The following is a 23,811-nucleotide window of genomic DNA, read 5'->3' as shown; positions in this document are numbered from 1 at the left end:
GTGGCGGGGAAAGGGGACATGGCTTCTTGTGTAGTTGTACATTTTTAGAGACAGGAAAGGGAAATCAGTTTCATAGATGTCTGTTTTTTTATTCTAGAGGACGCGAAACACTCTCCATGTGTCAACTGTACGAAGTGTGGCATTTGTAGCTAAATCATCTATTTGTGCGGACCTCTGATGAAGTCCGGTTTGTAAAGCAAAGTGGGCGTTTTTGCGCCGCAACGCCATCGTCATCCGAATACATCAACGCCGAAACACGACCAGACGCGATCTCCCAGCCCTCCGTAGAAACAAGATCAAGAGGAACAAAACTTCGCCATTGGCCATGATGCATGCCTGCAAACAAACGCTCTTCGTCTAATGCGAAATGTACTGAAACACTGCCGACACCTCAGGCTCACCGCACTCTTGCCTCAGCAACAGATCCTGGATCGGCTTCAAAGCCTCGTTGACGAAATGATTCCATGTGCTTGTGTCGCCGTACAGCATGGCGGGTGATTTGATATACTGCCGGCCATCGGGCTTGCACCGCTTACACTTGAACGTGTCGTGCGTGTCCGAGTTTGTACCGGGGCGGTACTGGAACAGCTCGCGAAGACTGTCGAGCGAGAAGTGGCGCTCGACATCTTCGGCGGAGTCGACGACGCAACTGGACAGCGACTGCTTGTGGGACTGGCGCTGGAAGATCTTCTCCTCGATCGTTCCGGTGGCGATGAAGCGGTAAACGAAGCAGTCCTTCTTCTGGCCATCACGCCACACACGGGCAAGGGCCTGCTGGTCTGCGGCGGGGTTCCAGTCGGGATCGAAAAGGACTAGTCGGTTGGCGCCGATAAGATTGAGGCCACAACCACCAGCCTTGGAGCTGAGGAGGAAGACAAACTCCTCTCCGTCGGGGTTGTTGAACTTGTCGACCAACTTCTGGCGCTTGTTGACGTTCATGGTGCCATCCAGGCGTAAGCAACCGTAGGAGCGAGAACGACACAGTTTCTCAAACAGGTCCAGAGTCTGTGTGTAGTTGCTGATGAGGACAATCTTGTCGTTGGTGTCCTGGCGGATGCGTGCGAGCATGCGGTCGAGGACTTGCATCTTGCCCGAGTACCAAGGCTTGACGTCTCTGTCTCGGCCGCGCGCTTCTTTGGGGACGTAGTCATCGGGGTAACAATCCTCTGAACCGGGCAAGTCATCTGCAATGTTGAGGAGATCCGGGTGGTTGCACAGCTTCTTGAGGATATTGATAGCCTTGAGGGGCTGACTGCCCTTGCCACGGAGAAGCGCCTGGATTTCCGGGCTGGTGATGAAATAGTTGTATAGATCGAGCTGGAACGGGGCGAGGTTGCAGAAGACGACGTGCTCATACTTGACGGGCAGATACTTGGACAGGATGTCGTTGGTGCGGCGAATGATGAACTTGTTCACAATGCCTAACAGCTCGGAAAGGCACTCGTCTCCCTTCTTCCTCTCGGCCTCGGCGGCATCGGCGTCGCGACCACGCAGAATAGGGAGCTCGAACCGCTTACGGAAGTCTAGACGAGTGCCGAGCAGGTCCGGGTTTGCGAAGCTGATGAGGGAGAAGTACTCGGACAGGTCATTCTGGATGGGTGTTCCGGACAGAATGACTCGCCGTGTGACGTTGAGATTGTTGAGGGCACTGAATGTCTGGCTGTCTCCGTTCTTTAGACGGTGACCCTCGTCGCACAACATGAGACCTATCTTTGTGTGCTTCAACTCCTCGACGTTGAGACGAAGGGTTTCGTAAGACACGATGATGACTGGCCGGGTTACTGATCTGCCACTAGCAATGGCCCATTGGCGCAGCTGACGAGTCAGTTCCTCCTTCGATGCCTTTCCGTCAATAGCAAAGGGCGTAATGGCATCGGCGCCCAGCCATTTCACCAATTCGTTGGCCCAGTTGCGGACCAAACTGGAAGGACACGCGACAATAGCTTTTTGGATAGTGCCCTTTCCAGCTTCTGGTGATTGCTTGAGAAGGGTCCAAAGCAGGGTAATGCATTGAAGCGTCTTTCCTAGACCCATCTCGTCGGCCATGATGCAGCCATTGGCCTTTTCCTCAATCATGCCAGTAACACATCTGTACATGAACTTGACACCCTCGACTTGATGCGGCCTCAGAACTTTGGCTAGTCTCGGGTCGATGACGACGGGAACTCGGGGATGTTCCCCTTCAACCTTCTTCTTTATTCCTAGGATCTCGGCCAAACTCTTGTGGACGAGAGGGGCGTCGATCTTAGTTTCGCCCTCGACATCCTTCTTGTCTTGCTTCTTTTCGGGCTCCTTAGGCTTGTCGTCTACGGTAGGGTCGTACAGCACAATCGAAAATTCGCCACTGGGGTCATGCAATGGCTTCGCGATGAAAGTAGCACCGGTACGAAGGCCAAGGGTGGGAGGGGGTCGATTGGGATTGTAGGTCCCTGAGTTCTTGTTGATCAGGGGTACCGAGAAGGCCTTGCGAAAAACTGCCGACTTATCCTTGGCCTGAAAGACGGGGAATTTGTTCGCGTCGCGGTTGGCAAGGGCAAGTCGATCGGCATTGGTGTAGGGCTTGTCGGCGTCGGTCGATCCATCGGCGCCTTTATAGTCAACCCGTCTCTTCTTCCGGACCGGTCTGTCGGCTGATACAGTCCTCGCCGCTGATCCGGGGCATTTAAAGGGCCTGTGGAGCTTGTCGACAGATTGAGGGGTAGAGTATCGCTTGGTCGGGATGTTCTCCTTGTTGGCGATCGGGGTGGCGCTGACGTCGACGGTCCTATGGAGGGGTCAGTGAGATCTTGTAAACTGAAAGAAAGATAAGATAAACACTGCTGCATACATGATGGGCCACAATGGAAGCTTCTGCAAGCCTGCGAGTGCAGATTAAGCGCAGAAGTTGGGTGTATCCGTCTCAGTGAACAGAGGAGTGAGCGGCGTTTGAAGATGGAGAGAGAGGGATGTTTCCTGCTCCAAGGTTGTTGATTTGGGGACATGGGAAAGCGCGACTCGACCCGCGTCGCCACTCAAACACGTCATCACGTGTTAGAGCACGTGTGTCAGGCAACAGCGCCCAATGTAGTGAGAGGAAAGAATGGGTCTGCTTGCCCGTGCTCCGCCTACTGTCTCACTCATGTCGCCTCCCAACGCTTCGATAGCCCGATGTTACCCTGGAAAGAAAATAGTACCCGAAAGAAAACCGAAGGTACCCTGGAAGCGGGAAAGAGTAGTTACCCTGCAATTATCTACCCGCCCACTACAGACAACACGATTACATCAGTGATCGATTTACAAACATATCTTGCCAATCTACAGGATTATGGATAGCATGTACGATATTTATACCGTGAGACAAGATTAGACCATACGTGTCGAGCAATCTGTTGTCATATTGCGATGATCAAGGTGGTTAAAATAGCACCACGTGTGTGGCAAGAGAGTAGGAAGAATTGATAAGTCAAACAAACGCGATTTAAGAGTGTGTGAGAGCCAGAGTTGGTGTCGTTTTAGCCTCCGTCCTAAAAAGATGCAGCTGATGATGTCCCGGTGGTCATGCGTGGCCCACTTAGTTGCGATACTGTCTTGACCGATCAACAGGTCCTCATAGGTACTTCAAATTAGATACTTTCAAACCATAAGGGACCCTCTGCCCTCATAGTTCGACATCCATTCCCGTGAGATTCCTCTCTTCTGTCCGAGAAAATGGCGTCTCGTGACCGGACGAGGTTCCAATACGAGCGCTCCATCGGCAAGGAGACCATTCGCCTTATACGAATTCTGACCCGCCGAGACACTCGAAATGACCCGTTACGACTTGCACTTGAGGAACACGCCATCGCCGACCTTCCAGCCTACCGAGCTCTGTCTTATACCTGGGGTCCGCCCATACCCAACAACGACAAGACTCTAAAGCCGAGATTGGCAACAGTCCTCCTCGACGACCATGATTTTGACGTCTTCCCCAATTTACATGATGCGCTGCTTTGGATCAGAGCCCGTGGGTCATGCGACTTATACTGGATCGACGCCATCAGCATCAACCAGGCCGACGACACGGAGCGTACCGTACAGGTCAGCATAATGGACCACATCTATAAGGGGGCCGCCCGAGTCGACATTTGGCTCGGTTCTGTGACTGAGGAACATCACCCGGTTGAGGTCTCTAGGATGATTCGGATCATGGCCGACAACGCCCGGAAGAAGCTTGGGTACGACCCAGACACCCCCGTCTTCGACCACGATGCGCTACGGCGATATGGCTTGCAGGACATATCGGACACCGTCTGGCACGCGTTTGTCTCCTTCTTCGACCGCAAGTGGTTCGACCGTGTCTGGGTCGTCCAGGAAGTCGCACTCTCAAAGGACGCATGTGTGATCTGGGGCGACGACACGATCCCCTGGGAGACGGTGGCTCTCTGCTCCGATTTTCTGCGCGACAGCCGCCTCTACGAACAGCTTTCCGAGGTTCTCTATGACAACAGAAGTTTCGCAATCAAGGACGTCCATGTCGGCAGCAGCTCCGCAGGCATCGTCGCGATCCAGAAATGTCGTCACGGCAAGCTCGACGGCTGGGACAGCGTGACGCTTGATCATATGGTTGGCGCATCGGGCAACGGTGGCGAGGCGAGCATCACCAAGGCGGCAGGGGCACGGTCTACTCGGAGGCCACCACGAACGGGAGCTTCGAGCAATGGGCCGACTTCCTATTGCAATGCGACGCCGTGTACGAAGCGACGGGGCAGTGCCGCGTAGAGGCGTTCTGGCGGACGTTGATCGCCGACCGAGACGGGTTCCAACACCCAGCGCCCGGGAGTCTACAAAAGGCGTTCCACCACTGGATCACGGACCACGTAGCATGGGAGATCTACTGCGCCGTGAAGAAGGGGGCCAACGAGACCGAGTGTCTCGCACGGTTGGAGAGCATCCAGAAGCTCGCCACATCGGACGTCAGCAAGACGGTGCCATCGCTTGGCAAGATCATGGGCTGCCTCGACCGGCTCAAGAAGTGCAACAAGGAGAGGGAGGTGAAGAGCGTGTTAGATGGCTTCAAGCATCGGTGTCAGGCCTACGTCAACCTTGCGTTCGAGACGCTATGGGATAGACGGCCGTTCCTGATGGACAGCGGGCATCTCGGGCTTGGCGGGCAGTCGATGGAGGACGGCGATGGGGTATGGGTCGTGTCTGGCTGCCCGTCACCCCTCGTGCTTCGCGAGATGCCGGTGTCGTCGGTTTCTGGGCCGTTCTGCTACCAGCTGGTTGGAGAGGCGTACGTGCATGGCATCATGCACGGGGAAGCCGTCGATGAAGGTGCGCGGTGGGAGGATATCTGTATTCAGTGAGGGTCACCGAGGGGTCACCGAGGTGAACTGCGATGTGAGCGTTGGCGAAGGCGTTGTCGTTGAGTTTGTTGCTTCTGTACTTGTATGTATGTATATTTAGCTCTTTTGTGTGATGCAACGTCATGGTGCCGTTCAATGATACGATAGATGGGCGCTTGGCAACGCTGTTGACTCTCTCTCTCTCTCCCTCTTTCCCTCTCAGGGTCTTGAGTGTTACCAAGCCAAGTTTGTGTGCTTCGCGATAAAGCGGTTGGATCCCGGTCGTGCAAGGTTACCCCATTGGTGGTGGTGGGGGTGGGCATGGGGTGGTGGCGATTCAATTGCTAGAATATATAATGTATCAGTCTCACCAACAATTTCTAAAAGATCAGCAGCAGCGAGAATCCACCCCATCTTCACATGCTCAAACCTGACATCTCGCCAGCTGGCAGTAGAAACATGACAACTGGTACCGGTCCGTAGGCGCATCATTATCTCGAAAAATAGCGGGTTTCGGACTCGGAACCGGCCCCCGGCAAACGTCCCCCCGCCCCCCCTCGGGCCGCTCCCTCCCACCTTCCCTCGGCCTGAACGCATCAACACCACCATGTCCTCCTCCTCCTCCTCGTCCACCCCGCTCCTCCGCCCACCCTCTACGCGCACGCTCTGGATTGCCGACAATTGGACCTCGATCTTAGGCGGCACCGTCCTCGTCCACCTCGCGCACTACCAGTACCTCACCCGCGTCCGCACCCCGAACCCGAACCCCCTCAAGAATGCCCGCTTTTGGGCTGTAGCCGGTGGCGGATGGATGCTCTCCTACCTCGGCATCATCACCGGAATCGCCGTCGCTCAGGCAAAGGTTAACCACTACCGCGACCCCGAGTCCAGTTTCCTCTACGCCGACGACCGCTGATCTCGGCATACCTCTTTGCCGTCGACACCCCCTCCCCTCAAACAACCACAACCCCCCAACACCAACTTCCTATCGTCCCGCCATGTCCGCCGACTTCTGGGCCGGCTACATCAGCGGTGCCGTCGGCATCATTATCGGCAACCCCCTCGACCTCCTCAAGGTTCGCCTCCAGGCACGACCGACCCCCGCCGCCGCAACCCCCGCCTCTCCGCTTCCGACCCCGGCATCCCTCGCCGCGACCTCGTACCTCCGCCACTTCGAGTCCCCCGCCTCTCTCGTCACCGGCTCCGCCGCCCCGATTCTCGGCTACGGTGCCCTCAACGCCCTCCTCTTTGTATCCTACAACCGCACCGAGGCCGCCTTGAACCGCGCTCTCGACGTCCGCTCCAGCCTCTGGACCACCTGGCTTGCCGGTGCCGTCGGCGGTCTGGCCACCTGGGTCGTAAGCACCCCGACCGAGCTGATCAAGTGCCGCGCCCAGCTGTCCTCGCCACCCGCCTCGAGCTGGGCCATCACCAAGGACGTCTGCCGCGCCGAGGGCGTACGGGGCCTGTATTTCGGTGGCGTCGTGACGGCCCTGCGCGACAGCATCGGCTACGGCTTCTATTTCTGGTCCTACGAGCTCACCACGCGCTGGATGGGCGTCGGTGGCGATGGTGTCAACGAGACCAACATGCGCGACGAGGCCGCCAAGGTGCTTCTTTGTGGAGGGCTCGCCGGCATCGTGACGTGGGCGAGCATCTTCCCGCTCGACGTCATAAAGACCCGCGTGCAGACTCAGGCTTTCGAGGCCTCTTCATCCGCCGAAGCTTCGCCTTTGCTTGGGGCGCGCGGCTCACAGCAGGAGATGCGCAAGCGTACGGGCGCAATCCAGGTTGCCAGGGAGGCATACCGTGAAGGCGGCGTTAGAGTCTTCTTCCGGGGCCTTACTATCTGCAGCGTGCGGGCCTTCGTCGTCAACGCGGTGCAGTGGGCCGTGTATGAGTGGGTCATGTATGAGATGGGCGAGGGTCGGAGGCGGCCTGCTGCCATCGAGCCTGTCGGACAAACGTTGTGACCGCCTTGAATTGATAAGGCGGGGCCTTGGTGCCCGTCTGTGTCTACCTTGAGGGTAGTGATATGTCTCCGCATTGTAGCCGCGCTAGAAAGGCGGGAAGGAATGTTGCCGGATACTCTCCGACGTTCCACTGCATACACTGATGTTGCAAAAGAGGAGGATAGATCGTGTGGAAGCGTATAAAAGAGTGAAATTCGCAAGAATAAGGATTGTGTTTCCAAAGGCATTACATCAACAGCAAAAGAGTAAGAAAATTATAAGAGCCATTACAATCAAACCCTACGAAACCAACCCACAGCCACCAACCATGGCCTCAGCCCGGCCCCAGCCCACATCCCTCGCGGAACTGAACCGTGTCTTCTGGGAGTCTGTTAACCGCTATTTGCAACCCCCCCTCCCCCCCCCCCTCTCGGTCACGTAGCTGACAGAGATATCAGTGCCAACGTCGACACCTTCTGGCAACAAGACTGGCTCAAGACCTTCGTCGATCAGCTCACCCGCTTCCTCCGCACGCAGGCGCCGAACCTAGGCCTTCGGCCACGGGACCCGGCCAACCCCGTCCGGCTCCTAGACTATGCCTGCGCCTATGGCGGTGCCTCCTGGGTAAGTTCCGTCCTCCCTGTCCAAACGTTGCCATCCACGGGCATCCCAGTTGAACTTGTGGCCTTTTCTCTGCACCACCCAGGCCCTCGCGCCCTTCGTCGACGAGATCCTCGGCATTGACGTCGCCCCCGCCATCGTGGGCCGCTTCAACGACTGCGCGGCGAGGCTGGGGTACTCGCCCGCCCAGGCCCACGCCGTCGCAGGGGACCTGACGGCTGACGGGTCGCTGGCCGCCGAGGCGGGGTTCGATGTGGTTATAATATCCATGGCGCTGCATCATCTCGAAGATCCAAAGCGGATGATGGAGCTGCTTGCACGGCGGGTGAGGCCCGGGGGCGTGCTGATTGCTGTGGAGGGTGTGAGTGCCATGGAGACACAGTCGGAGGCCGGAAACCTGGACGGCGATATCCATGGGAAGTTCGAGCATGAGGTTCTCAAGACCACCAATCGGCACGTCGTTTATAGTGAAGGATTGTTCTCCGGCTGGTTTGAGGAGGTCGGGTGTGACACAGAGAAGTTCCTGTATATCGAGAACGTGGAAGTCAGTCACATCCCGGAGAACATTGTCGGGAAGCCTGGGGGGTTGAATAGGAGGATGGTTATTGCCGCTTCGGTGAAGAGCGGTTAGTCTGGGCTCGCAGTCTGGGCGTAGCTGGAATTCAGTGTTACCGTCTTACCTGACCCTTCTCGAGGGTCGAGATTTCCCATAGCTAGTTACTCTTGATCACGTTTGCATAGTTACTCTGTGTTTCCACCGTTTGACTTGGAAGCACATGTGAGCAACTATCGCGGCGCAATGAAAACAGCCACATGCTTTTGACCTTGTACACGGAGAAAAGCGTAACATGATCCGACATACCGACTCATCTTCGGATGTGGCCCTGTTTTTGACGGTAAAGACCTCACTAGCATTGCCAGTAGCCTGTTCGATCCAATGGGTAAAACAGCGCCCTGTTGTAGCACAGCATGCTGGCGGGAGTTATCAAACCAAATTAAACGCATAGCCCGTCCCGCCCCCCTAGTTGGGCCGTGGCAGTCACGGGAGGAAGAAGGGCAGGTCCAAGGCTCCATATCAGATGAAGTGAAGCTTTGTGTGATTTCCAATCACCTGTGAGATCAGATGACAGGAATTCGGGTGCGTTCGTATTCCGTTTTCTGGTGCTCCCCCCACGTCGGCACCTTTCCTCGGAGACTTTTGCTCGCCGGGGCGGGACAGCCCCACATCGGATCCGATTATCTCGGCAACTTTCTACATCTTCGGAGACATCCCGCGCCTCCGCCCGTCAACCAGGTCGGCGCACTCGATCGCAATCCCATAAGTATAAATGTCGAAGTCGCGCTTCTTGATTGGTACCGCTCTGCTTTTTCGTTAGAATACAAGCAAACGAAGAAGTAACACTACACATTTCGCACTTACATGAAATTCCTCCAACACCAGACACTTCTCACGGCCTTTCATTCTCAATTCCTCCCCCAGACGACAACCCAAGCCTCGAACCCAATGCTGCACGACGTCCTAATTATCGGCGCCGGGCCCGCCGGCCTCGCCACGGCGACCGCCCTCTCCCGCCAGCTATACACCTCGGTCCTCTTCGACTCGGGCCTGTACCGCAACGCCCGCGCGACGACCATGCACAACGTCTTGGGGTTCGACCACGTCCCGCCGGCCGTCTTCCGCGCCAAGGCCAGAGAGGACATCAAGGCGCGGTACGCCGAGAGCGTGACCTTTGCCGACGTCGAGGTCTTGAAGACGTCCAAGGTCAAGGAAGGGCTCTTCAGCGCTGAGGACGCCGAGGGGAAGACGTGGCTCGGCAGGAGGCTGGTGCTGGCGACCGGCGTCGCTGACATCATGCCCGACATCCCGGGATACGGGGATTGCTGGGGCCACGGGATCTTTCACTGTCTCTTCTGCCACGGCTTCGAGGAGCGCGGGGCCGAGAGGGTCGGCGTCCTGGCGTTCGGCATGACGGGGAACCTCAAGATGGCGACGCACATTGGACACATGGCCCGTCCCCTCGGGGAAAATGTTACGATCTACACACACGGGAACTCCTCTCTTGCGTCGGAGATCTCCAACATGGATGGCAACCCCTTCAAGCTCGACACGCGCAGGATTGCAAAGATGCGCATGGCCGGCGGTGGCGGTGGCGGCGGAGACGGAGGCGGGCACTCCGCCGGCGTCACGCTCACCCTGGACGATGGCGAGGAGATCACGGAAAGGTTTCTTGCCCATGGGCCTTTCACAAAGGTCAACGGTCCCTTGGCAGAACAACTGGGGCTGGAGATGGCGGAGAACGGCGACGTGAAGACGACGCCCCCGTTTGGCGAGACGAGTGTGCCAGGCGTGTACGCGGTCGGGGACTGCGGGAATATGGTCAAAGCCGTTGCACCGGCAATGACGAGCGGCGCGCTGTGTGCGGGCGGGATGGTTGTGCCGTTGCAGTCGGAACCGAGGGTTGGCTTGTAGGCTGAGGCGACGGAAAAGGCACCTCGGTGATGACAGGTGATGTCGTCTGCCCCCTTGGGTCGGTGAGCACTAAGAGTACCTTCCTATATAGGACTTTTAAGTACATGTACAGTCTCCTACAGATTTTGGACCTCATCGATAGACGAGATATACATATGTCACTGTTTTTGAGGGGGCTGGCTGGTCCGTATTGCCTCGCTTCCCGTCTTCGACTTGAAGAGTTGGCAGAGCACAGCAGCATCCGACTCGAGATGCCGGTTTGCTTTCGATTTCTTTTCCTGATTTGGGTCCGCTCAGCATCCCTTACGGGCCTACAATCTCGGCGCCGACTTCATCAAACGCTCCCTCCCGTGTGGGAGCAGGATCAACAACCATGCCCACACATAATTGGCAACGGGCCACACAATGAGCTTAGTCGCATCGCACAACGGCCAAGTCATTCCTCCTCTAACAAGGGGCGAGTAATCGAGCATGAAAAAATGTCTCCATTAGGCCCGACTTCTTTTCCACAGGTGTACATTAGTGCTAAGATGGCCCCGTCAGTGCACATGCTCACCTTTAGGCAGCAGAATTAAACTGCAGCTCCTCTCTTCCTCCGTGCCGGGCCACACCTCTCTATTTTGTTGTTGCAGAGAACATGCTGTCCGTCAGATCACCACTTCTTGAGATCTTCAGCTAACATCAGCTGAAGGCTGCAATGAAATGCAAGGGCTGAGCCAACTAAATGATCCATCCGTTGATACTCAACCAACCGTCGCGGGCGGAAGGACATCACCATCTTTGCAATGTACCGCGACCACCTACATTAAAAAGAAACGGCTTGGATGTCAAAACTTTTGAGGACTCTCTCTGGAACCTCCAGGATTATACGGCAGATTTAAAGGCTCAGCGGGATAATATGCTCAGATCGCGACATGACTGACCGCATAGAACTTGAGCGAGACCCGCGAGTGGACAGCCCGGGGCCCACGCCAGCGGCTACGTGAGCCGACAACGACACCACATCGATCGCATGGTGACTAAATCAGAACGCAAAACGAGATGAATCTCCCCGCTTCAATGTGACGAGAGGAACCGCTGTTCGCATATTGTGACCTTGGCTCGCAGAAAAGGGGGGGTGGGGTTGTCGAGAAAAGGAGAGGAAATTGAAGAAACGCCGCAGCCCCGGCACCAAATCCTAACAGCGTTGGAAGTGCTTGTCGATAAATTGTGTGTAGTTTGTGTGATAAGAAATAGATGCTGGTTACGACGTCCGAGTACAAACATGACGGCAGAGCCTGGGTTGTCGGGTGGTTCTCAAGCATAGACCCAGGAGGCGCGATGGTTGATGGTGTTGATATCGACGGTAATGAAATGGTCCGAACGTCATTCTCTCGCACAGTGGATCCGAAGTTATGTCCAATAAATACTTCATATGATGAACAAGGTGTCATGGGGAAGCAAAGCGAGAGGTTTGAATATTATAAATATTATTTGGGCGGCTGCGGCGAGTCATCCGTAGCACGCCAGGCTCAGTTTGGTACCAAGGTTTTGCTTTTGCTGTATGGGATATATCCTCCTCCATGATATGGTCCAAAGTTCTCCATGTCCACAGTCGGGCGACCAAGTCTGCCTGTCCAGACTCGGGCATGATGAATTCGATGGGCTTCACCAGAACCGCCATGGTCCATTCCTTCAAAGAAAGAAAATCAAAAAAACCTTACGCCGTGCTTCCTTTTTTTATGACCAAAACCTTCTGAAACCTCCCTTAGTTTTACAGGAACAGCTCCTCGGACCTCGTGGTCATAGAGCGGTGGATACGCGGGCTTGCGTACTCGGACATGGGCGAGACCAGAACACTCGGGTTGCACAAGGTGCCGCTCATCATGGTGTCACGAGAGCCGCCCTGATCGGTGGCCCATCCCATAGACTCTCTGCTGTCGTGGCAGGGTGGTGGCATAGGTGTTTGAGGTATGGCCTGCGCAGTCGCTGTGGTGGTACCATGGGCCGTGGATGTGAGCAGATCTCCTGCCAGCGGAATTGTCTGTTGCCGCTCTCCCTGGTACCACCATTGATTTTCAAAACCGTTGTCGACCGTCATCATGGCTGCAGAGAGCGCCTCGAGCTCTTGCCTCCGCCCCGGGTCGTCCCTATCCTTGGAACCCGGCGTGATCTTCGTCGTGGAAACATCGCGGAATTTCAAGGACACCTCGGAAGAATAGTCGTCGACTTCATAATCGTCCGGCATGCCGAACTCGCCTGGCCACGATGAGGCTGACCAAGGCAGCTCGTCCTCGCCGAGTCGAAAGCGTGAAGGAACTTCAGGTAATGCCTTCCAATAATCAGGCGCGTGCTGGGCGCGAGGTCTTTGACGCGGTAGCGCTGAGCTACCAAGAGCGTCGGGTTCGGCATCCCAGGGACTGTCATTCCATGGTGGAGGAGCAGAACTGCCCCTCTCGTGTGATGAGCTCGACCGACTCTCCTGTCGAGACAGTCTGCTAGGTGCGTGCTGCGGCGGCATCGGCTGGGTCGGAGGCTGATGGTATTCCTGTACAGGTAGCGACGACCATGTCGTTTGGTTCGCTTGAAAGGCAGGTTCTGTCAAATAGTTTGTATTTGGAGGTGGTACTTGTCTGGGAAAGTGCTGAGCTCGATCGCGAAAGCCCCTAGAGGCATAAGTGACGGAGTGTTGGTTTGGAGCATGTTTGGGCGAAAACGAGACCCCAAACTCGAAGTGAACGAAGATTTGGGGTCGACGGCTCGAATCTGAGGCCATACCGTGATGCATCTGTGACGGAAAAGGTTCTGTTCTCCAGAGAACACTCATGACGAAGGGGGGGGGAGGGAGGGCGTCTCTGGTTGATATGAAGGACGGGGAGGAGAACGAAGAGCGGGCGCCCTGGAGCCGACGGCGGTCTGAGCTAGCGTGAAATAGGGACAAAGCGGAGCTGCAGTCGAGTGAATACCAAGTAAAGTAAGGTAGTGCCAGTGCCCGTACGTATGTACACGGGGCCGAGCTTGGGCTTGGGCGCTAGTGTAAATGGTATGTGTGATATGTTGCACCAAGCTACATACGACGGACAACCAGTATTCCAGTGAGGTAGCTTAATGAGACTCTGAAGTGAAGTATAGACTGACTGGCTGCCGCTGGCTGTGCCTGCTGAGGAAATGGGAGATCAGACGGGGCTCCGATTCAGCGTCTGAAGGATGTAAGCGGTTGTTTTGTCAAGCTGCTGGAATAAGTCAAGAGAGAAGGCGACGGAGACTGGAACGAGCATGACATGATATGAGTACGTCCGAAATGTCGAGACCAGGAGGGGCGAGCGGCGGCACCAAGGCCCAAGAGGAACTCGAAGGATGAGGGGGTTTGTGGCGGAAGCAGCAAGACACCGCCCAGCACACAGGATCTGGTCGTACCAACACCCAAGACCACAAGAGAAGAGTCTCCAGCAAGCAAAGCCGGCGCAGGGTGTCCGAGAGGCCGGGGGACGAGGACGCCAGGAGGGGCCGGCGGGGGCAGGGATTTGTGGCACCAGGACCTGATGTAAGGCGATGGTGCCGCGATGGGCGAGGTGGGAGTTGGCGGTGGGAGGAGGAGGAAAAGGAGGAGGGGAGGCGAGGTTGAGACGATGGAGGGCGGCTGAGGCAGCAGAATAAACAACCCCCCTTCAAGAAAAAACCCACCGTGTGAGCGACCCGTATCTGTGGGTAATGGCGGGTGACAAGCGGCAAGGTGAGATCAGGAAGGCAGGTTTTGTAGGTACCTAGGCAATGTAGTTGGTCTGATGCACAGCACGTCCCGAATGCCGGAACCTGTCCGTCAAGTAAGTACCTGGCTTTCGGACCTGGTCGAAAGTACAGCCCCTCGACGCCTCGTTCGTCTGGCGCAATAGGTACACCGTACCAGCTTCGCATGAAATGTTCTGGGCGAAGCAGAAGCCGAAGCCAGGGAAGAAGAGACCCGGCAGAGCTGGTCTAATCTAACCCACCCCTTACCTGTCTCTCCCATTAGTTCAAAAGTGGGAGCAGGCGAGATGGGCAGTTCAAGACGGGATGGGGCCCGAATACGGCCAGAGGAGCATGCCAAGATCAAGGGCGAAGACGAAGAATGGAGCGGCCTGGGGGTGATGGGGGGAGGGAGAGAGATCATGACAGCGGTCTGTCCGCGTCTGTGCCGCGTCTGTTGCCGTTACTGACGGCTTTGTTAGCGTTGGTCAAGGCAGAAGGGTGGACAAGGTGAGATGTGGCGGGATTGAGCCCCGCGCGGAATTCCCTTCCAGATAGAAGATGAAATTTGGTGAAATGAGCGGGCAGTAGCCAGCAAAGACTGCAGCAGAGTGCAGCTGCACAGCAACATGGAAAGAAAAAGGGCGGAATGGCGCGGGGGCTTGGTCCGACTTGGAGATGTTGGAAGGATGAGAAACCCTGGAGGGCCGACGACCTGTAGTCTACTTTGTAAGTCGAGAGACTCTCCGGGGTACGTAGCTTTTCTTCTTCTTCTTCGCCTTCCACGGTTCCACATATTTGTACGTACCATGGCGTACTTGCGATGTACATACCGTACCTTACTCTTCTTGTGTACGGAGTATCTGTTTAGACGTCTACTTCGTCACGTTAAGCACCCAGCACTGAGCGTTGTTTCCAGGCACAATTTCCCAAACACAGTAGAAAGCCACATCAACCAACCTGCAATTCCAAGGAAAAGCAGTTCACCCCGGCTCATGCTAGACCAGTGGACTTCCGTTGCGGCACTGGCAGCGGCTGACTGAGGATGACGCCGCCAGAGTGCCACCAGTGCAGGTTTGCACTGGTGTGGTATGCTGGAGAGGGGTTTGCCCTCCCCTGCGCTGCGGAAGAGTCGAGACCAGGGTGCCAGGGTGTTGGGAAGCCAGGGTAAGTACGGAATTAGGAGGGCCCATAAGACGCGCCTGGGTCCATCCTGAATCCCCAGACCCATCTCTAACTGGTCATTGGGACGCAAGCCTTCCAAAGACTTTCGACGACAATGTCTCCTTTCCCATTTCCACACAAATCCCAAACTAGTATTATTTGGTGATCAGCATCAGTTTCCTCGGCCCGCTGCTCGGGCCCGGCATCAATAGTCACCATGCTCAGGACACAGCTGCAGGCCTGCCATCATGAACCCGTGTTTTGGACAAGAGATGTGCCCCACACTGAAAGACGATGAACGAGGGAAGCAGAAGTCGAAGTTCTCACTGGCCGACGGCGATGTTTGCCCCCTCCGCCTCCAGAGTCCCTCCTGTTAGCCATGATACACTACTCTACTCGGTACCGGGGGATTTCTTTTTCGAGTCCGCCGATCAATCCCGGCCACTACCAATCAACGGGACATGATTGGAGGGGCTCGTGGTAATCGTCCTCGGAGACTAGCTAGTGTAAAACGAAAACCCCATCTGTGGCTGCGTGGAACCGCGTCTCGTAGACCGTCCTCGGTTCGATAATCAGGCAGCCATATTAAAATCCGGTGCATGCCCGCCTTCGCGTTACCCGCTTGTGGAAGTAGGATATCAATCCTTGGGGAAATGACTCCACCTACCATCGGGGCCGCCGCCGCCGCCGCCGCCGCCAAGATGCTCACCGCGGCACGCTGCACTCGTGCTGAGGCCCCTTGGGTCCAACGATCCTCGGGTCGCACAGTCTTGACAGGCTAACGATCCCGTCCGGGCCAGCACAGGCACAGCACGGTCAGGGTTTGGACAAGAGGCAAACAAACGGTGGAATCTTCCAAGCCGACTTCCAAGGGTGGGCCGGTCAGCACCCAAACGACCTGGCCGTCCATGTAAGTTGGAACATACCGCTGCACGGCATTCAAAGTTCCGTCCCCTGACGATGACATATACAGTCCCTCGCTACCCCCAAAACAAGGAGTTGGAAAGGAATGGCGACAATGGAATGAGCCCCCCCCCAGAAAACTTTGTTTGGCTTCTGGTCGAATGCCGGCGGCTGTCAGTCTTTACAATTTGTCCGAACAGCAATCAGCAAGGCACACCCCCTCGTCGCGTGACACTTTGATACTTCAATCCTCTCTCCTTACGTAAGGTATATGCCCGAAATGTGTCTGTCTGTACCACAGCCACACAGGACAGCATTGGCGATGTTCTACACCCAGGCAAAGGTGGCTTAAGCCTCTCTATTTTTGGTCCCTTCCCAATCCGGCACACTCTCCTCCAGGAAGCCGGCTCGGCCCCCAAGTCTCCACCGAGAACCCCACATCCTCATCCGCATCCGCCTCCGTCCTCCGTCCTCCGATCCTCAATACCAACACTCACATCCGGTTCGGGGTATAGTGCCTTCGGGGAGTTTTTTTCCTTCCTCTTTCGATTTTTTGAGCCTCAACTCATGGAAGCCTGGATAATTTGGGTCACATTGGCGATTCCCACCCCCAGATCGCCCTTAGGCGCCTGGCATAAGCGCTATCCCCCCGTTACACAGACGCCGCAAGCGTTAGCCCGAACACGCTGCCGCCGCTTCAGGAACCCTTATCCCCTAAAATATGAAGGAGCCTTATGAACTTCGCCTCTTTGCTTCTCTAATTTGAGGCAGCTTTCCCATTTCGAATCCCACTTAGGAATCTCCCGTCGCCGACCTTGACCGTGTCTCAACTGGCATTGCGCAGCCCGTCATTCATCGTGCCAAGCGCTGTCCACTAAGTCTTGACACCGACCGCCATCGTCACGACCATCGCACTTGGATAGGATCCGAGCTGCATTTACCATCAAGCACGGCCACACATAGACAACTCTATGTCGTTCAAGACCTTCCCAAACCATACATTCATTCCCCTTCGGTTTCCCGTATCGCACGGACTGCTAGCTAACCTCGAGCAGTTTTCCTCCGTCGTCTCAGCGTCATCCTGCAGCTACGCCTCCTCCGCCTCGTTTGGGGCGCGGGAGGAGTTCGGACGGGTCTTGACAGCGTCCAGAAACATCGGCATCCCAGCTCTGACGGTCTGACCAGACGGTTTGTTTGTTGCTAAGCCACCTCAGCCCTGCTCCGGGACGAACGCTACCGGCATCGTCGGTGTCAGGTCAAAAGCAAATGCTCGTGTCGCTAGAGATCTCGCCACAACATCATGGGGAACTCTCCTTGACAACCAATTACTCTCCTGTCGAACGCTGAAGACATTTCAGTGTACTCAGGGCTAAGCGCAAGGTGGGCTTGTACAATAAAACTACGAAGCATTGCGATCGAATGAAAATTGCAGCAAATACTCTGAAGCAGCCCACGCAGACAACGCCCAAACACTTACACAGCATCAGTCCCCTTGTTTCCCGTCCGCGTCTTCGAGCCTCCCGTCTCACTGACGTGCTCCCCTTCCCAGAATCGGTCCAGTCTGCGATGCCGGCCTTGCGCCATACCGACCAGATCGAACGGGTCCACCACTGTCACCCAAAACGGCCGCGGGTCCTTCCACCCGGGCCCATCCACCTCGGTGACCCCGTCTTTGGCGAGGTACACCGTGTACTTCTCCGGCAGGTACCTGCGCGGGTGTCGCACATTGAACATGACGACGTTGGCCAGCATCAGGCTCGCCTCGAACACGTAGAAGAACCACTCGTGTTGGATCACCGCCGGGACCTCGGCGACGTCCACGTCCGGGCCCCAGCGCATCTCCGCGACGCCAAAGTACTCGACAATCCGGAACATCGTCCGCGCGAGGATCAGCACGATGCTGACGTAGAGCGTGACCAGCGGCTCCCGAACCCCGCGCCGGCCCGCCACGCCGGCGTGCACGCAGCGCCGCTGGAACGTGACGGCTAGGACGACGAAGCACGCAATCACAAAAACCTGCAGCAGCAGGCTCGCCTTGATGAGGGCGTGGCCCGTTGACATCTCCCGTGGCGAGAGGGACTGGTTCGCGCTGTAGCTGGCGCCCCACCCGTTGAGCGCCTCGACGATGCCGGAGAAGAAGGCAAACGTGCTCAGCACGCGGCCTGGGTGAAGTGGGGAGCAGTAGGGGACGTAGTAGAGGACGCGGCCGAGGATGTGGTAGTTGGTCAGCTCGAGAAGGGGTCTGTTAAGCAGTGCTCACACGTGAGTTGATGATCTCTCTTCTAGGGGCGTGTTTGATGGCGGGGCCGGTCTACTCACGGCGCTGCGTACACCAAGCAAACCGTCACGATGAAGGTGTCGAGGTTGTCATAGTTCCACGCGCCATAAATTCTGAAGGCGAAGCCCACGGTAAAGAGTAGGCAGCAGAACGAAAACAGGCCCGTGATTTTGAAGAACCTGTAGTGGCTATCCGGGCAATAGCTGTCAACAAGGGCCTTGGGCATTCGACAAGCCTCAACGGGTTGTTTCGAAGGGAACACTTACTAGCACTGCCAAAAGTGCAGTATACCAGAAACGGCAAACGCTATCGCGAAGAAGAAGGGCGCGCCCTTGTTGGGTGCGTAGAAAAAGTAGCTCCCATCAACTGCGTCTTGTTAGAGGAGTGCATTTGATAAGTATAGTCCCAAGGGCTTACCGTAACTGCCATCCGTCATATTGTTCGCCGGTCGAATGGGCTCTTCCACCGGTTATCTGATTTCTTTCCTTCTCGAATTCTGTTTCTCTTTCCTTCTATATCTTCTTCTCCTCTTCTGAGCCCTTAAGTTCTTTAAATATACAGCCACTCTGAATTGTCAAGACGGATGACTATGCGGAACCTCGCGGTAAAAGTACTGATGAGTCTGTTTGTTCCCAGGACCATGGCCAAGGACGCGATGCGTCGTCGCCCGTTATATATACCACAAGACCAGTTCCTCTTCATCTTTTGCGGCTTTATTATGAAGGGATTTTCTCACAGAAACACGTCACCTCGTCTTTGAGGAACCGTAGAAACTGTTTTCATACCCGACCAATACGCAACACCAGCCTCGCCGGTTGAACCCCCCTCCAATCGACCAATCGCATCCCTCGCTTGAATACGATGGCTTACTAGAGATGACCCGAGTGACGCAGGGCGATCAGAATCCGTTTAATTTTAGCTCGAGACACTCCGCCCTGATTCGTCCCATCGAGCAACGGCACACACTTGATGACAGACCGTGAATATCATTTACCTCATGTTCGGAATGGAAATGAGCCCGCCCGCGAGACAACCCTACGCCGTTGTGTGGCTTTCGTCGTATCTCGCATCGGGCCCGAACTCTCTCACAACCGAATCACGACAAGGCTCTGCGCGATACGGTACCTGTACCCGGTCATGGTACTCCCCCTTGGTCGGCAATCCTGCTAGAGTTCGGCGAATGGACGGCATGCTCATGAGGATGATCCGTAGTGATAAGCGTGGCCTCAATGCGGGATCCTTCGAGACATATGTGGCTGCTTACATACTCCGGTATCCAGGTCATGGATGTAAAAAAGATAAGGGACATCCTCAAGACAATGAAGTAGATTCTTCTCTGGTCGGTAACTGATGGAACCACAGAGTATCGAATAAATGTCTCGTATTGTCGAGGGTAGAAAAGTGACGGGAGGCCCATACTACCATTCCCATATTTGTACATCAGAATAAAAATGAGGAAGCAAAGGAAAATCAAGGTCAGCCAATGGCTATACTGGTTGCGTTGGGCACGAATTTGTCGACCATGAAGTCCAAAGCCAGTCTCCCTTTGATATCCAAAGACGACGGCGCGGAGCCTCACTTTGCCCTTGAAAAAGAAAACGCCCAAAACTCTCCTACCCAGATGCAGTCCCTAGCGGGAAAACGTACAATTGTCATACATGAACTCATTACAGACCGTCGCCCTGTGTGGGCTTCAGTCGACCTCCCAACCCCGGCCCGTCCCGTTTGCATTGTCGGTGGCCGCGTCACTATCGGCATCATCGCCGCCGATGACGCTGCTCGCGCGTGAAGACTCGACCTGGCTAAGGTAAAAGTCATCGTTCTCGCCCCAGCTATCATACTCGTCGTCAGAGTAGTCCCACTGCACGGGGATGGTCTCTCCGCCCTCGCCGAAACCGAACATCATGCCACGCCATTGCCCAGCAGCGATCTTAGCAGCCACCTGGAGCATCAGGGCAATAAGATGGCTCGGCGGACCCAACAGAACCTCGCAAGTTTTGGACACGATAGCCATGGGAATCCTGCGGACAAGTTCCAGTCGACTGCGCAGGGGGTGGTGCCTGGCTTGGGTGTTTGAAGGAGCAAACAAGTTGGCCGCAGTAGGAAGAGGCGACAGAGCCCTGTGGCCGACCGAAATACCGCTAGTTGTTGACCGATGACGAATGTACGGGCGACGTGCAACCGCTGACGTGGTAGCTTCATCTTCCGAGAGGGCTACCTTGTCAGGTTGTTCCACTACCTCGGAGGCAATATCCGGTGCAGTAGCCGCGCTTTCCTGCGAGCTGTCATCCGTAAGAGACGAAGTAGCATCCCACGTGCGTCGAGTCTCTGGGGTGACAGTCAAATCCGAGATGTCGCGATAGTGCCAAGGCTTCTTCGGAATCAGAATGTTATCGTGAGGGTAAGGGAACCTTGTGGGAGAGGCATCCGAAGCAGGGGACCGAGGAACTGGTGTGACCGGCGAGTGCCAAGACCGGGAGCTATGGAACGAATCTGCCGATCCTGTGGGTGACGCCGCATCATCCAGGATCGGGGTCGATCTCATGGCCGACTTGGATGGAGGCGAAGTCACAACCGTCAGCTGAGGAGGCACAAGGGCTCGGCCGGCCCTGAAGCCGCGGAGTTTCTTGCGTCTGCCGCCCACGACTCCGCTGCCTTCAAGTACTGCCTCTTCTTCGGACCCTGAGTGTGACTCGATACCCGATGCATTCTCGTGGGCATTGTCCGCCTCGGCCTCGGGAACAATTGCGGGCTCATCTACAGCCGGTGCAGGCTCGAGTGCAGCAGCGGCCATCTTGTACTCGTAGTTGCGAATAACGTCGTAAATATTTGTGGGCGTCGGTGTGCTAGTTCCAGCCAGCAGTGGTGTCTTGGGGGGCACCTCCACAGTGATAAGCTGCTCCTTAATTTCGTTCAGGGGAGAACCAGGTTCTGCTAGTTGCTCGCAGCATACGGCAGTATCTGTGCAAACATCTGTTCTAGCGTCCCTAGGAGCGCTTGCCAATGTGGACACCGCTAGAGCCCCTGAAGGCATTTGAAGGGTTTCATTGTCCTTTAGGCGACCAAACATTTCTGTCGGGAGCGCTGATGCAGAGGTTGATGGCGAACCGGTCTCAGGCTTCGAAACCAGAGCAGCTGTAACTGTGGCCGCTTTGGCGCTGTCCAAATCTCTCGCGTCACACTGTACTTCCCCAGCAGGCCGAGGCTTTGTCGATTGGGCCACAACTAAACTGCTCAACTCTGCATTGGGCTCATCATCCTCGAAATCCGCTTCCTCGGCGATCGAGTCCTCAGCTGCGGTAAGATTGTGGACTTCGTAAACCGCGGATGCTTCTCTGTCTGCTACATCGATAGCCTGTTTTTTCTTCCCAGCCACCATTTGGGATGCCGTCTCGACAACCAGGCGGGGAATATCCTCCACTGCCTCTTCGGTTTTCATGTGCGACTCTGTTGCAGGAGCGGTTGTCTCAGTCGCCTCGGTTGTAGAATACTGCTCGTCCTCCTTTGACTCGGCGAATGCTGGTATCTCTGTGCTAGGCTCTCGCGACCGGGAACTCGACCGTACGTCATTGCTGATGACTGAAAGACGACGGCCGCGAAGTGAGGTTGTCGAGGCTCTTCTGCCGGTATTGGGGGTCAGAGCCCTCGGGGTCGGCGAAGCCTCAACCTCGTGAGCCGGTGTGGATAGAACTGGTAGGGCTCCCTTCACGGGAGGGGTCCACGGCCGCTTCTTAACGGGCGTCTTTGGCTTGTCGGGGAGGGCGATGGTAAATGATCGTTTGAAGGGGCATTCTGTCTTCTCGAACTGGAGAATCTGGTCCCAAACCCCCTTTAGTGCGACGGCGAGCTCCTGTTCATCAGGATTGGTGACGGGGATCTCTATCCTCCAGTAATTGGGTCGACGAATCTGTAGGACAAATTTGCTCGAGTCTTCGGCAAGGGCCCAGCATTGGCTTTTCGGCAACATTGGCTGGAGGGCGGAACCGCAATTAAGAAAGGCCACAGAACCGGTGCGGTAGATGCGAAACGGGCCTACGAACGCGTTCTTCTGTTAGCAGCGGCTTGCAAAGGGACGCCGTACGACCTACCGATTGCAATGGTTCTTTCCAGCTGCGAGTAGGCTGATAAATGGCCAGGCTCGTCGGTAAGGCCGCGACCCGGGCTTCGGGGGCGGCCTCTGGAGACGGCAGTGAAGGCGACGATTTTGACATTGGGATGGTTGTAGAGTGTCTCGATGAGACCGCCGGCCGAGGAGGAAGGGCGGGACATCTGCGTCGGTACAGGAGCAGTCGCGACGCGGCGAGGAAGCGGATAGGTAGGGCGAAGAGACTCCATCGTGGTGTCCCTGGTGAGGGAAGCGGAGGCAAGTCGGTCGCGGGGGCAATGTCGTCACGTAAGGGCGGGAGCTGTCAGCTGATGGTCGAGAATTAAGAGTGCGACTTGGGTCATATCGAAGCCGAGGTCGAGGACATTGCAGGGTCAACGAGGAGGCGGAGAGGTTGTCGACGTGTGTCAGGATACGATGCTCTCTCGGTTTCCGTTGCGTTGGTTGGCGCGCCCGCCTTCGTCCACGGAGCAATGCAGACCGCAGGAGGCAGAGCCAAGACAAGAGAGATAATGTAGAAGCGTAAGGGATCAGGTTGCAAGGGAGGGTGGGATTTTGGACGGAAGGAATCCGATGGAGAAACGGGTCCAGCGGCGCGGACGTGGATGTATGGTGTGGATGTGGATGCGGGTGTGGATGGATGGGTTATGGGCGTAGGCCCCTTTTTGAGCCGAGCGAGTATCGGACAAGGACAGTCAGTCAGTGTCTTGCTCCTCGGTCTCAGTACCGGTTAGATGAAGAAGAGACAGTTTGTGCCACCCACCCAAGACAGCACAAACTAATTAAGTAGGAGAAAGAGAGAAAAAGAGGTGTTGCCAAAGAAGCGAACGAGAAGTTTGGAGGGGAAGGATGTTGATAATCGAATTTGGATAAGAGAGTGAAAGAGACCAAGAGAGAGAGAGAGAGAGAGAGACGGAGAGAGAGGGAGGGAGGGAGACCGGGCTGTTGAGGAAGTATGGAAAAAAAAGAAGAAAAAGAGAGAAAGCAAGGTCACGACAGACAGGAAAAAAGGAAACTTGGACTGATTTGCTCATGGTTCGACCAAGGGGTCAGCAATGTCACGGCTTGTCGGGGACTCGTTCGAGGAAACACGCGCCGACGAGGGGGGAGCGGGTCGTTTCTTGGGGTTTCTGCCACTACCGGGTTGGTGTTCTTCGCCTCGCCGTTTGACTCTTATACAGTACTCTGCATCCGTACTTTACCTAGGTACCTTAAGTATGTAAATTGATAGCGATTGATGGACGGAGGACCCCCGCGCCACGCCGCTGCCTTTTTCTCTCTCAGGTACTCAAGTCGATTGTTTCACTCAT

The 23,811-nt window shown here is 55.9% G+C and overlaps 9 protein-coding genes across 9 annotated transcripts; 5 read left to right on the top strand and 4 right to left on the bottom strand.

The window, feature by feature from the left end:
• CDEST_10197 (Putative helicase, P-loop containing nucleoside triphosphate hydrolase, SNF2-like domain superfamily) lies at positions 1-2,858 on the bottom strand. The gene is made up of 2 exons (XM_062926355.1): positions 2,816-2,858; positions 1-2,764 (listed from the first exon to the last, which is right to left on the bottom strand). Exons 1-2 carry the CDS (start codon positions 2,827-2,829, stop codon positions 358-360), a joined length of 2,421 nt encoding a protein of 806 aa, XP_062782406.1. The 5' UTR covers positions 2,830-2,858; the 3' UTR covers positions 1-357.
• Positions 2,859-3,687: 829 nt separating this feature from the next.
• On the top strand, positions 3,688-5,324 carry CDEST_10196 (Putative heterokaryon incompatibility; the record flags this gene model as incomplete). Its single annotated transcript, XM_062926354.1, has 2 exons — positions 3,688-4,581; positions 4,650-5,324. 2 exons carry the CDS (start codon positions 3,688-3,690, stop codon positions 5,322-5,324), a joined length of 1,569 nt encoding a protein of 522 aa, XP_062782405.1.
• Positions 5,325-5,707: 383 nt separating this feature from the next.
• CDEST_10195 (uncharacterized protein) lies at positions 5,708-6,236 on the top strand. The gene has a single exon (XM_062926353.1). It carries the CDS (start codon positions 5,911-5,913, stop codon positions 6,217-6,219), a length of 309 nt encoding a protein of 102 aa, XP_062782404.1. The 5' UTR covers positions 5,708-5,910; the 3' UTR covers positions 6,220-6,236.
• Position 6,237: 1 nt separating this feature from the next.
• On the top strand, positions 6,238-7,304 carry CDEST_10194 (Putative mitochondrial carrier domain superfamily). Its single transcript, XM_062926352.1, has one exon. It carries the CDS (start codon positions 6,302-6,304, stop codon positions 7,274-7,276), a length of 975 nt encoding a protein of 324 aa, XP_062782403.1. The 5' UTR covers positions 6,238-6,301; the 3' UTR covers positions 7,277-7,304.
• A 279-nt stretch (positions 7,305-7,583) lies between these two features.
• Positions 7,584-8,507, top strand: CDEST_10193 (Putative Methyltransferase domain-containing protein; the record flags this gene model as incomplete). Its single annotated transcript, XM_062926351.1, has 3 exons — positions 7,584-7,642; positions 7,714-7,879; positions 7,962-8,507. The coding sequence occupies 3 exons, from the start codon at positions 7,584-7,586 to the stop codon at positions 8,505-8,507; spliced, it is 771 nt and encodes a 256-aa protein (XP_062782402.1).
• Positions 8,508-9,296: 789 nt separating this feature from the next.
• On the top strand, positions 9,297-10,346 carry CDEST_10192 (Putative FAD/NAD(P)-binding domain, FAD/NAD(P)-binding domain superfamily; the record flags this gene model as incomplete). The annotated part of the gene is made up of 1 exon (XM_062926350.1): positions 9,297-10,346. One exon carries the CDS (start codon positions 9,297-9,299, stop codon positions 10,344-10,346), a length of 1,050 nt encoding a protein of 349 aa, XP_062782401.1.
• A 1,753-nt stretch (positions 10,347-12,099) lies between these two features.
• CDEST_10191 (uncharacterized protein) lies at positions 12,100-12,846 on the bottom strand (the record flags this gene model as incomplete). Its single annotated transcript, XM_062926349.1, has 1 exon — positions 12,100-12,846. One exon carries the CDS (start codon positions 12,844-12,846, stop codon positions 12,100-12,102), a length of 747 nt encoding a protein of 248 aa, XP_062782400.1.
• Positions 12,847-17,591: 4,745 nt separating this feature from the next.
• CDEST_10190 (Putative RTA-like protein) lies at positions 17,592-18,832 on the bottom strand (the record flags this gene model as incomplete). The annotated part of the gene is made up of 4 exons (XM_062926348.1): positions 17,592-18,360; positions 18,438-18,584; positions 18,663-18,762; positions 18,814-18,832. The coding sequence occupies 4 exons, from the start codon at positions 18,830-18,832 to the stop codon at positions 17,592-17,594; spliced, it is 1,035 nt and encodes a 344-aa protein (XP_062782399.1).
• Positions 18,833-19,709: 877 nt separating this feature from the next.
• On the bottom strand, positions 19,710-23,649 carry CDEST_10189 (Putative inheritance of peroxisomes protein). Its single transcript, XM_062926347.1, has 2 exons — positions 22,485-23,649; positions 19,710-22,428 (listed from the first exon to the last, which is right to left on the bottom strand). The coding sequence occupies exons 1-2, from the start codon at positions 22,729-22,731 to the stop codon at positions 20,090-20,092; spliced, it is 2,586 nt and encodes an 861-aa protein (XP_062782398.1). The 5' UTR covers positions 22,732-23,649; the 3' UTR covers positions 19,710-20,089.
• Positions 23,650-23,811: the final 162 nt, after the last annotated feature.

Source organism: Colletotrichum destructivum, chromosome 6 (genome assembly GCF_034447905.1).
Source record: "Colletotrichum destructivum chromosome 6, complete sequence".
NCBI classification, from domain to species: Eukaryota; Fungi; Ascomycota; class Sordariomycetes; order Glomerellales; family Glomerellaceae; genus Colletotrichum; species Colletotrichum destructivum.
Note: the sequence above shows the minus strand (reverse complement) of the source record. Positions and strands in the feature narration are given on the sequence as shown.

What these genes read in the sequence shown, in the direction of transcription:
- CDEST_10195 (XM_062926353.1), top strand. Translation starts at nt 5,911, where the DNA reads ATGTCCTCCTCCTCCTCCTCGTCCACCCCGCTCCTCCGCCCACCCTCT.
- CDEST_10194 (XM_062926352.1), top strand. Translation starts at nt 6,302, where the DNA reads ATGTCCGCCGACTTCTGGGCCGGCTACATCAGCGGTGCCGTCGGCATC.
- CDEST_10189 (XM_062926347.1), bottom strand. Translation starts at nt 22,731, where the DNA reads ATGGAGTCTCTTCGCCCTACCTATCCGCTTCCTCGCCGCGTCGCGACT. An exon ending in GGAAAGAACCATTGCAATCG is followed by an intron (nt 22,429 to 22,484) that starts GTAGGTCGTACG and finishes ACGCGTTCGTAG; the next exon opens with GCCCGTTTCGCATCTACCGC.